General features: G+C 32.1%; 1 protein-coding gene across 1 annotated transcript; it reads right to left on the bottom strand.

Annotated features, from left to right (window-relative positions):
• Nucleotides 1-466: 466 nt before the first annotated feature.
• LOC113518184 (HEAT repeat-containing protein 3) lies at nt 467-5,913 on the bottom strand. Its single transcript, XM_026902985.3, has 8 exons — nt 5,699-5,913; nt 5,265-5,516; nt 4,482-4,587; nt 3,520-4,038; nt 2,705-2,939; nt 2,184-2,451; nt 1,805-2,104; nt 467-706 (listed from the first exon to the last, which is right to left on the bottom strand). The coding sequence occupies exons 1-8, from the start codon at nt 5,828-5,830 to the stop codon at nt 596-598; spliced, it is 1,923 nt and encodes a 640-aa protein (XP_026758786.1). The 5' UTR covers nt 5,831-5,913; the 3' UTR covers nt 467-595.
• Between the last annotated feature and the right edge of the window lie 6,315 nt (nt 5,914-12,228).

The following is a 12,228-nucleotide window of genomic DNA, read 5'->3' as shown; positions in this document are numbered from 1 at the left end:
CTATTGAAACAAGACTATACGAGAAGAGGTTAAAATGTTCGCGGTAAAAGTTGGTTTACTCGTCCAGGTAGTCACTTATTAAACACCTCAGCTCAGTTAGCAGTTTACGCAGACTCTGCCCCTTGTAAAACTATAGTTTACAAGTGGCATGGTCTTTTCAAACAAGGAAGAGCGTCTATTGAAGATGACCCCCGCCCAGGACGGCCAATTAAGGCAGAGGGAACCACGTGCAGATCCTGATACCCTATCAGCGGTATATATTACTAAAAACGAGGCTGTTACATCCCATTATAAAGAATCCCTTTCCTTCTGGATAGTTAATAAGACTTATTTTGTTTAATTATAAGAAATAATAATTATCAGGAATATATAATAGGATTAAGAATGCTTTTCGCCACCAGAAGTAAGGAAACTCAGCACAATTGGTTTTGCTGATTTGAAGTTACATAAATTTAAAACTAATGCATAATTTCATAAAAATATAATTTATTAAAAGTATATTGTATAATATACTACAAAGTAAAACAAATAATATTTCAACATTAATACCATTTAGATATCGTCACATATATATGAGTAGGTAACTTATGTTCATTTATAAACAACTTATTCTGCCTTTCTTATACTTGATAAATCTTGGTAGGTTTGAAACGACTGTGCTGACAAGAACTTTATACTCTTTTGGGAGTCTCTTCTGTTGCCTCGCCTAAAAAAATTATCATTATTTAGTAATTGATTATTATGATGACAGAATTTAGCTATCTGTTTTACCAAATATGTATCAAATAAAAAAAAATCCTAGTGATTAAGCAAAGATGCTATATGAACGGTGTATTGCAGACCTTGGAAACCTTCAGCAAAGTATAACCTAATTACACAACGTTTATGTTATTGCTTTACTTTTTGTAAAACAATACCAGAGGGTGAATTTGTACAAAAATCGTTTGCACCTCTATCCCATTCGTGTTTCTACCGTGAATCAGTTGTGTTTGCATGGCTGTGTTTCGGTTTGAAAAATGGGATATGATAGTGAATTTACAGGGTACAGAGTAATAACACCTGAGCCTCAGCAATCGCAACGCATGGAGGGTATCATGGACAAAATAGTATACTCTGTTATGTCCATGGTACTGCTCATGTCTATAGAGGATGAGTATCACATTCCATCAAGTGGGCCGTCAGCTTGTTTGCCATTCTAAGTTGCATAAAAAAAGAATGTGCATTTAGAGGTTAACTAAATAATACTAAAATATGATACCTCAAATCCCTTAATTACTAAAACAAAATGCTTTTCTAAGAATACTACTATGAATTGATAAATATGAATATATTTTTTACACCTTAGCTATCGACTTAACCCAGTAGTCGGCAACCTACGGTTCGCGAGCTACATGCGGCACTTTGGATGTGAAACTGCGGCTCTTTAGTTCCATATGCAAGTATTATTTATTTTATATAAACAAAAAAATCTGAATCGATTAACGAGGATTAGGCACCAAACTATATTTATACAATCACTATTTATTATTGGGAAAAAACATTATTGCGGCCCTTTAAAAACAAAAATTTTGTAAATTGTAATTTTTTACTCTTTCGACTCAAAAGGTTACCAACCCCTGGCTTAACCAATTCTCATGATTGACATATGCAAAGTATCCTTACTAATATCAGCATATTATAAATAACAAAATTAGTTTATTACTTCTTAGCATCACTGTTCTTTTTATACCAATTTTAGTAGCTTAACAGCTAAACCACTATGGTTAAACACTAAATTTGGTATGTATGTGTAACATATCCTTACCTTATTTTTAATAATAGGTGCTAATACAGTCAACTTATCCACTAGTTTCACTTTAGCAGCAATCTCATCAGTTTCATCTTCAGAATAAAGATCTATTAAGGTATCTAAAGCTTCAGCTAACACCCACACCTCGTTTTCCTTGTGCGCCTGCTCCAAAATAAACTCTGTTATCTTGCATATGACATCTGTAGTGGTTTCGTTTAAATTATTCACAAATAGAAGAGCTAACATTCCAATCATTCTGAGTAGGTTTGATCTTATTTCAGGCATTTGGCACTCTCTAATGCCTATCAACATTACCTGTAATAAAATATACACTATGTAATTTGATTTTCAAACTTATTTTAAGTTAAATAGCTAGATAACTGCAGCAACTTACCTCAATATCAGATAAAGCCATATCACCGAATAAATTACATTCACTAGTGTTGCCATTTTCTCTTAGTTTAATTTTATCCAAAGCTGCTCTCATGACAGCTGTAGCAGATTCAATAAGACTAAAGTTGTCCGAATTCTGTTGAAACACCAGTTTTCCAGCATCAACCCAAATTTTATAGACTCCATTCACACCACCAAGACCCTCGATTGGTAATGTTGAAATAATGTTGTTTATGCATAAGAGAGCCCGTGTTTGTAAAGTTTGCAACCTTAAATTTAAAATAAATATGCAATTTACATTGCTTAACAATTTAAATCATAACAACGCGACATTTAAAGATACTCCAAATTCAATTGTAACAATAAACAAACAAATAAAATGGACAGAGTTGCATTATACGATTATCCTTTACACATTTTTAATGAAACTGTAATTTTATGCTGTAGTTAGTTATAAGATGGATTTTACAAATAAAGTAACACTTTATATACATAATTCAGGATGAAAAGTTTAATACATACTTTTTATAGACTAACTGTGATCCTTCATATTCCTTTAATATCAACATGACATTCTGTGCTGGCAACTGTGCTCGAGCCGAAATTTTCTCAAATATTTTTAAAGAAACAAAAGCCTCCATAATCTCTGGTGGCAGTTTATCTTCAACAAGCAAAGATTCTTCGCCATTATCAATCATATCACCTTCCAACTCTTCACTGTCTGATGAATCACCTCCATTTAACGAATCATCACTATCTATAAAGATTTATTAATTATTACAACGCATAGAACTACTTACATTTTGATGACATGGTCCAATGAACAGCGTAAGCGATATTGGTTGTATAATTTATTTATTGAACATCTTAGATAATTATTTAAAGTGTATAAAATGGACTTCGCACACGGACATCATGGCATTGTCTACGAGTTTATCTGAGAAGGATTTCGCAATAAAGCATCTGGATAGCTACCCCTGCCCACTCACGTATCACACACATTAATTTATTATTAAGTTTACTCATTAAAAATTAAATTTACAGTAGTATTTCGATTATCCGAATATTTAATTATTAGGATTTCCTCTTCAGGGCCTTAATTACCGATTCAGAAATGTTATTATGTATTAATTGAGTAAATAAGTACTATGTAATCCATTATCTTCATAGGTCGTTATTTTTTTCATCATATTGTCTAAATGACATTTGTAAAACCCTTTACATAATAAAATAATATAGAAATTCATTTATTATTTAATTGGGTTAATTTAATCCAGATAATTGAGATTCTATTGTATATTTGCAAATATATATATATAATAAATAAAATACCATACCTTCACATGAACAAATATTTGCAATAATTTCAATTGCTCTTTGCTGTGCATCTAACATCTGGGAAACTGATTTTAATTGACTATCCAAAATCTGTGCCTCCTTCCCTTTAAGTGTTTCTAACTTGCCTGCACCATTAATTAGTGGAACATTACTTGAAACATGATTACAAGCCAGTCTATGATCCATAGATAGAGTCTTAGCTAATATTGAAATAATCTCATTCATAAAATTTACTGGTAAAGTGGTGATGATCCCGCCACATGTATTTATAACAACTCCTGCTGCTAGAGTCTTTATTAGTAATATAGAAGGGTCACTACCCTCCATAGACAAGAGTTGCTCCAATTGTTTTTCTGAATTGTTTTTAACTCGCTGCATTGCCTGAGGATTGTCTTCTATGGCCACAAATAAACATTGCAAGACTGCTGCGACAGTATCACTGCCAAATACACCAATGTCTAAATATCTAGGAAATACATCTAATATTTTATATTGCTCAAGATATTTGATAGCCAGTTCTGCAAATAATTAATTTAAATAAATTAATATATTATTGAAATGACACAAAATTAATATAGTAAAAAACTACAAAAACAGAATAATAATTATATATATTGTATAAAATTACAAATCAGTCATCAGGTTTTGTTTTAAAAAGTTAATGTTTCTATAGTATATTTTCCCTAAGTAAGCAGATTTAAAGAGATAAGATTTTTAAAAAGTTGTAAAATGTTATTTTCTAGCAATATCTTCTTTTGCAGTTTTGGAAAACCTTCAATTCTTTATCAGACTGAATTTGATTATTTGTCTATAGCAATATACAAATTATTGTGAAAGATAATCCAGCCTGGCTTTATATGCATAGATAGGATTTTTGCTTTTAGTTTATCCATTACAAACAATCAAATCTTTCCTCTTATAGTAAAATAGAATAAAAAAGTTCCAAATAAAATGTTATTACCTGAACTCTCACATAGGTTCAAGAGCAAATTTGTGCAATTAATAAATGTATCAATATCCTCATCTTTAAACTTAGATGTTACATCAGGTGTCCATGTTTGTGCATACTGGAATCATATGGAAAAAAAAATGTAAAAGTAATTTAATTATAATAAATTTAATCCAGTTACATACAGCATACCACCCACAAATTAGTAACATAAAGTCTGCATTATAATTTAAGATTGATATGACAAAGAAATGCCATTATCACCTCAGAGGTGAACGATGTATAGAAAAAAATTAACTGTATCAGTTAAACTTTTCTCTATATGATCAAGGAGCATTAAGCACATATTTTTACTACAGATAATGCTACACTACTTCATTAAAGAGACAATTTCAGTTTCCATCATAATGATAGGTTCCTGGCAACCCTTGAACTTTACTGTGTTACCCTCACCCACTCTTACAGCTAGCACGGTTTATGATATTCAAATCAGGGCACATTCAAAAAGTTTGCCGGACACAGTATACCCAAAAGTGTATTTGGATAGCTGAATACCACACAGCTTGGAGAACCATGGTGATGAGAGTAACATCCTCATGTGGTCAAAACCCTCAGTGATGAGAAAAAGAGAGGAGGAGGTATTTATGTAATAAAGTAATAGACCATCAATGCAAAGGCAGTCATATGGGGAGGCCTGTACAATAGTGGACAGTTAATATGACAGTGATGAAATGAACTTCAGCAGTGGACAATAGATAGGTTATAGTAACATATAAATAAACTTTTAAAATTTACCTCTTGAAAGTAACACTTAAGTGGTGTCATAATATCTTGTTCCATCATAGCATCACAAACTTCCATTCTCAATGCTGACATATTCCTTAATGTACCAGAAGCTGCATTTCGCACAGATCCAGCTGCATCCATCAACAACGGGGCAGCTACTTTGACAACACCTTGAGTGATAACTTGATCCAAATGCTCAGAAGTTTCAATAAGTAATGCAAGTGTTTGCAAACCACAATACTTCTCTTCAACATTAGCTGCCTGGAAATTAATGTGATAATGATATATATATACATCACTTACCAAAAGATATCACTGTTTACAATGCGTAAAATTAATTATTTTAATGACGTCCCATACATATAATTTATATTTTATTGTGTAAATGCATAATTTTAAGACTGAAAATTTCTTTACAAGAATATAGAACATAAGATTATAACCTGTAACTGATCTAAAACTGTTTGAACAGCGTTTTCCTTTGTATCAACACATAACTGCTCATCTTCATCAGAATTATCATGATTTAAAACTTTTTTATTTTTGTTAGGCTTTGATTTCTTGATTTTTCCCATATTTATTTTATTAATTCATAACCTCAAAAATTAAACAAAACACGCCATCCACCAAATGAGACAATTTTTTTTTTAATTCTATGGTAAGATTGCCAAATGCGAATTGTCATTTTTATCCAATCCAGTGTTGCCAGATCAGGTGCTTTTTGGCAATTTTGGGTAATATTTTTTCTGATCACAAAATTTTGGAGAAAAAATCAAATTCCTTGGAAAAATGCATTCATTTTTGATTTTTGGATAATAATTTTGGTACTTGTAAATTCTTACGTGTATATATGTTTTGTGTTTCATTCGATTGTTTTTTTTTTAAATTAAAGGATCACTTTTTTGCCTTAAATACCCATAATCTCAAAAAAAATTCCCTGATTTTTTACACGCAGAAAGCATTTGAAATAAAAATAAAAATTTTCTTGAAGAATGTTTTCCAAAAAAATTTTTTAATTCATTTTGTAATATATATAATAAAATTAAGGTACTAGGAGGAGAAGGTAAAAAAATATAAGTAGAAAAAATGTATTTCCTTCGTCGTTCATTTATACTAATCGTAGTGCAAAAAAATATAAAGTTGTGAGTAGGTCAGATTTCTGGAAATCAATTCGTATGTGTTTAGAGAAAAATATTTAATGTTTAGGTAAAAATAAAAATTCTTATAAAATCCTGACCTAATAATTTTTACCTTTTTCACTTCATTTTGCTATAACACGCCACAAAGTAAATGACGAAAAATAAAACAAAAAGAAAAAATGTAGATTAATTTATATTTAAAAAACATTCTTTTCGTTTCTATTTCTAGCTTATCTTACTATCTTCTTTTTTCTCCTATAACACTCTCTGTTTCTCACCTTCTTTCGTATATTTTATCGTATTTATATATCTCTATACAGTTTACAAGTGCCAAAATTATTTAAAACAATTACCCAAATTTCTCCAAGGCTATTTCTCTTTTATCTAAGAAATTCATTTTTCGCAGAAATTTTCATTTTTCCAAAATTTCGCAGTTATTTTTTGCTCAAAATTTAAAAAAGAATCTGGCAATTGCTGTTTACCACTTGCCGAATTGCCAGATGCGAATTATGATTTTTTGTAATTGGTAATGAGTAAATACATTTAAATATTTAGGCAGTTTAATTACAAGTGATTCCAGATGTAATCCTGATGTAGTCACGAGAATAGCCATGGCCAAACAAGCCTTCAATAACAAAAAAAACCTTTTACAGGCTAAGATAACAAAAGATATTAGAAAGCGGCTTATCAAAACCTATATCTGGAGTATAGCTCAGTATGGATGTGAGACGTGGACATTAACTCAGAAGGAAATGGATAAACTTAGAGTCTTCGAAATTTGGTGCTGGAGAAGGATGGAGAAAATTAGCTGGAGAGATCGAATTAGCAATGAGGAGGTCCTGCTTAGGGTTAAGGAAAAAAGACAAATTATTAGAACTATTGAGGACAGAAGGGGAAAAATGTTGGGACACTTGATACGACACGACGAACTTATGAACATTATAATAGAAGGTAAGATAGAAGGAAGGAGGGCGAGAAGGAGACCGAGACATAGTTGCATCAGGCAGATCAAGGAAGGAGTTGGTGTCGTGTCGTATCAAGAGGTGAAGAGACTCGCTGAAAATCGTAGTGAGTGGCAAGAGCTCCACCGACAAGAGCGCAGCTCTTAAATAGATAGATAGGTGATGAATAATTGTATTATATACTCCTTGGGAATAATAGGTGAAAATGAAAATTTAGGTCACTTAGTCTATCGTGATGAATTCACCTGGAATTAATTACTCTAGACTAAAAAGACATGTTAAAATATAAATGTTTAATTCTTGTGTTGATAACTTTAATTTACTTGATATTTGGCCTTAATACTAATACTTTCAAACGTTAAGAAGGTTGCATTTTTGTGGCGCCAGAGAATAGTAAAATTGTTTACTTAACCAATTTGACTACTCCATGAGTTCAATATTTGAATAGGTTCTACAGTAAAATGCAAACCTTACTTAGTATTATAAATGTAAAAGTGAGTTTATATGTTTGTTACCTTATAGCGATAATAGCTTAACTACTTTAAGATTTGGTATACACTTATTATATGAGATAGGGAAGGAGGTAGGCTACCTTTTATCTCTACCAGTAAACATATCCCAATCACAGTAAAAACTAGTACATTATAAAAGTAGGTTTTATCTACAATGAGGATGAACCTCGTAGCTGGTATATTGATTAAACCGGATAAAAAGGGAGAAAGGAATTGCTAGAAACGGGGTCCCATTGTTAACAATATATCCTATCAGGTCGACCTCCACGCAGTTCTTGGAAACTGTAAATCATCATGGTTATTTCTTATTAAATTCTACACGATGAGCTAACTGACACTGACTGATAAAGACCCGGATTAAAAAGTGGTCTATGTCCTTTCCATCCCAAATATTACGCCAATACTAAATTTCATGCCAGATACTATAAAACGTTAAGAGATAACAAATTGACATTGACATTTGTATTATTAATTCAGATATACGTAGATCTAAAAATTTAATAAGGTTTTGTTACTTATCTAAGATCTTATCACAAAAATAATTTAAGACACTATTTATTGAAACAATGTTTAATAAAACTCTATCTAAGCGAATAAAGTCAAATAATAACATTTATTTGTAATATTATGTGTCAAAATCTATAAATTATGGTAATTTTTTTTTTTTTTTACTTTAAATACCTTTTATTTTAAATAAGACCTTTTTAATTTTGTTTACATATAAACAGATAACATCTGTTTATGTGTAAACAAAATACACGCTTTTGCAGTAACATGTATTGAATACCTGTCTATCGCAAGTTTAACTTTTTTATGAAAAGACATCTATAAGGTTTACTCCTATTTCTCTGCTTAAATAGTTCTTGTTTTTGCTTTGCGCAATGAGTGAATGATTCCCAAAAAGTACTGTATGTAAATCTAATACAATCTAAATAAAATAGTATATAGTAATATAAAATAAACTGAATAAAATTGGTCAAATGCGAGTTGAACTCACACAGAGAGGGCATCGTAGGAATATTTTAGATTTTTCGCTTAACAAATTTTGGAAGAGTAGGGAATGGTGTTTTTATTCATATTTAAAATCAGAATGTGCAAATAAAACCCCTACTCACTTCGACTAAAATGGGCTTATTTTATAATTTTTGGTACCTCTTTAACTTCTAGTAAAGAAAATAGAAATATACCTGAAAATAGCTGAGGAAGATTATGAGAGATTGATTTCAATAAAATTCTAAACGTTACTGACCACTGTTAGTGGAAATAAAAAAAATAAAATCATGCAGTATGTTACCAACATTTATATTTATGGAAATTAAATTATAAATACATAGGTACTATGTATAAAATAAACCGTAGCAAATAAAAGGCTTGGGTGCTAGTGGTTTAAGTCGGCGCCTTTGTTCTGTCGCCGCACACCGGCTGCCTAATTTACATATGTTTCAAAATCTCGACGAACTTGTCGACTCCCCGCTAGTGCTGTCTGTAACACCTGTCGACAATCAACATGTAATTTAAATAACATTTATGTGTATACGGCGCTGTTTATATGTTCACGTGAATATTTTGTGATGCAGTCATTCTATAAAAATGAAAATGTCAATCAGTTAATGCTTAATTATACCTAATTTATTGGCAGGTCTACTATCCTTATATTTTATATATGTAATTTATATAGAGAAACAAATCTCATGCATAATGAATTAGAATATTTTTTTGATGCAACATAGTTTTATGAAACAAGTTCTGAAAAAAAACCTTTTTCCAATCGTAGGTGTCTGACTAAATATCTGAGTAATAAACATCCGAACATCTTCACAAAATATTATATTTGTTATCTTAGTAAGTAGCAAATAGGGCAAATAAGAGCTAGGTTTATAATTAAAAAAAAAAAAATCATTAAACAGTAAATAGGTTTCTTAGACAATATTTATTCGATGCGAGGCAGATTTATTTTGCCATCACTAAAATGCATCGGGCAGAGGAGTCGCGCAGCGCGGCGCCCAGTAGCCGCCTCTTGAGCTTTCTTCATAAATCAAAAAGTTGTTTCTTATCGCCGGATAATCGGCTGCCGCTACCGCGTTGCCGAAGCCTCCACCCTCGCCCCTCGGCCCGCTAACTCCGCAGCGCTCCTCGTCCGGATGGACATTAACTTTTTGTCGAATTTTTATAGGGAATTAAAATTAAGAAACCGACGATCGTTAAGAAACGATGCCGCTATCGACTGATCCACCGACCCGCTAAATGGAAGCTATTAAAGGATTTTAGTATAATAGATAAAAAAAATGGGTAAATAATAATAAGTGGGACTAATGGAAAAGCATGACTCCCGCAGTTTGGAATGCACTTAAAAATCTTCACAATACTAGACAAAGACAATTTTCAAATAAACCAAATTTCCACTTTGTTCTATTTCATTATATAAACTCCGAGAAATGCCAAGAATACAACTATTAACTAACGCTTTCTTGTTGCCTTTAAGAACATTAGCTAGTGGAATTCCTCAAACTATGACATCACGCACAAAATCGTTTATCAATGCCACCGTTATAATGGCTCACATGGCGTACCATTGTGCTTTCTCATTTTCCTTGAACAGATATGGTTCAGTAAATACTTGGTTATTATAATATTGCAGATAAAATTCCCATTCACCCATTGAAACTTAGAAGAAAAATTAATTCAATGCATACCGACACGTGTTAATTTTGAACAAGTAATAGGTATATAAGCAGTCGATAGGTACCTACACCTGCCTCATTTAAAAGTAAACTTAGTGTGCAAATGTGCTTATCTGTTTTGAAATCATTATGAGAGAACGCCCCGTGACGTATGTATGTATGTATACATGAGTCTGGATTTTGTATTAACTGTAAAAATGATAATGTAGGTATGAAAATCGGTATCTGCAAAATTGATGAAGATATCACGTAACATACATATACTGAAAACATACAGACATTCTCTACTCTACTACATTATTATAACAGAAATCATATGGTCTGTGCAAACCATTTAAAATTAAACTCAATGTGCCAATTGTGATCTTCGACTAGTAGTTTTTGCTGCAGGAGGTGGTCAATCCGATAAATAGTAAAGAACCAACTCAAAAAAATATTTAAATAAAAAACCGCATTGTAAGAGGTCCATTTCTCAGATACAGACAAAAGTGTTCTTTTTGCGTCTGAATTTGTAGTTATCATTGCACGTTGTGGCAGGTAGATACTAAATAGTGGGTATAGTAAAATAGACTCAGTTAATAAAATTTTAGTAAAATCAGCCTTTGTAATTCTCAAGATGCTACACCTATTCCTACTTTTTGTAAAATTATGTAGTTGTGGATAGATCTTTAAATTTAGCATTTAGGGTGATTAATTTTCGTAATGAATTCTGCATTACATATGCATAGATTTTCATCGGGCTAATGTGGTGGACGCACGGCGACGTATGCGCGCCGGCGGCCAGCGCGGCGTGTCAGCACATATACTTCGCCTAATTGCACCCCCGCAGAGTGATGGATGGGCCTCGCCCTTACCCCCGCCGACCCTGCCGCCTCCGCCGCACCCCAACCCGCAACTCTCCAGATATCCATAAGGGTTGTTCTTAGAAATTCCATTATCTTTAGTATGCTTCATTTGAAATCGTAAACCGCCCGGCTACAACAATTGCTATACCTCTGTCCTGTATACTACACAGAAAGTTTAAAATTCCACAAGTAGATTACCTACTCAAAAACAAAGTCAAACAGATCATGTGCGAGTTTAAGCCACACATCTAGAGTTCCGAGTAAAAAAATTATTTCATTAGATTATAGAGATAGATAGAAAATTTATTTATTTACATTTTTATTATAAACCGACTTACAAAAGGAAAAAAAATCTATTGGATTATTTGTGGCCGTTACACGATTACGTCGCCAATTGATGTATTAACTAATCAATCAGAGTACTAAAGCTCTCGATTCTAGAATTGTATTAATTGTATTTATGTCAACTACCAGCATTTCAAACGATTCTAAAATCTCCGTGCTTGATCAATACATACCAACTATAATCGCCATTTTAATGATTTCTATTTTATGACCTTAATGCAAGAAGGGCTTCCATGGCACCGCATAATTTATAAACCATAAAAATATATTTGATGGCGTACCCAAAAATACATAGTTATATGTGGAGGGGGCAGGGAGCAGTGTCGCAGTCCATCTTATAATAGGGCAACGTACAGTGAAATTTTGACTTTTTTCTCTATTTGTCTTTATCTGTTTGTCTGTTAGTGTTTTATGTAAAGACGGCCGGGTTATTACAAACGATTATAATAAAATTTCAAAGTATATAGGCTAATCCGCCTGCTGAGTGTG

This window comes from Galleria mellonella, unplaced genomic scaffold, assembly GCF_026898425.1.
Source record: "Galleria mellonella isolate WM207_F2 unplaced genomic scaffold, CSIRO_AGI_GalMel_v1 utg132, whole genome shotgun sequence".
NCBI lineage: Eukaryota > Metazoa > Arthropoda > Insecta > Lepidoptera > Pyralidae > Galleria > Galleria mellonella.
Note: the sequence above shows the minus strand (reverse complement) of the source record. Positions and strands in the feature narration are given on the sequence as shown.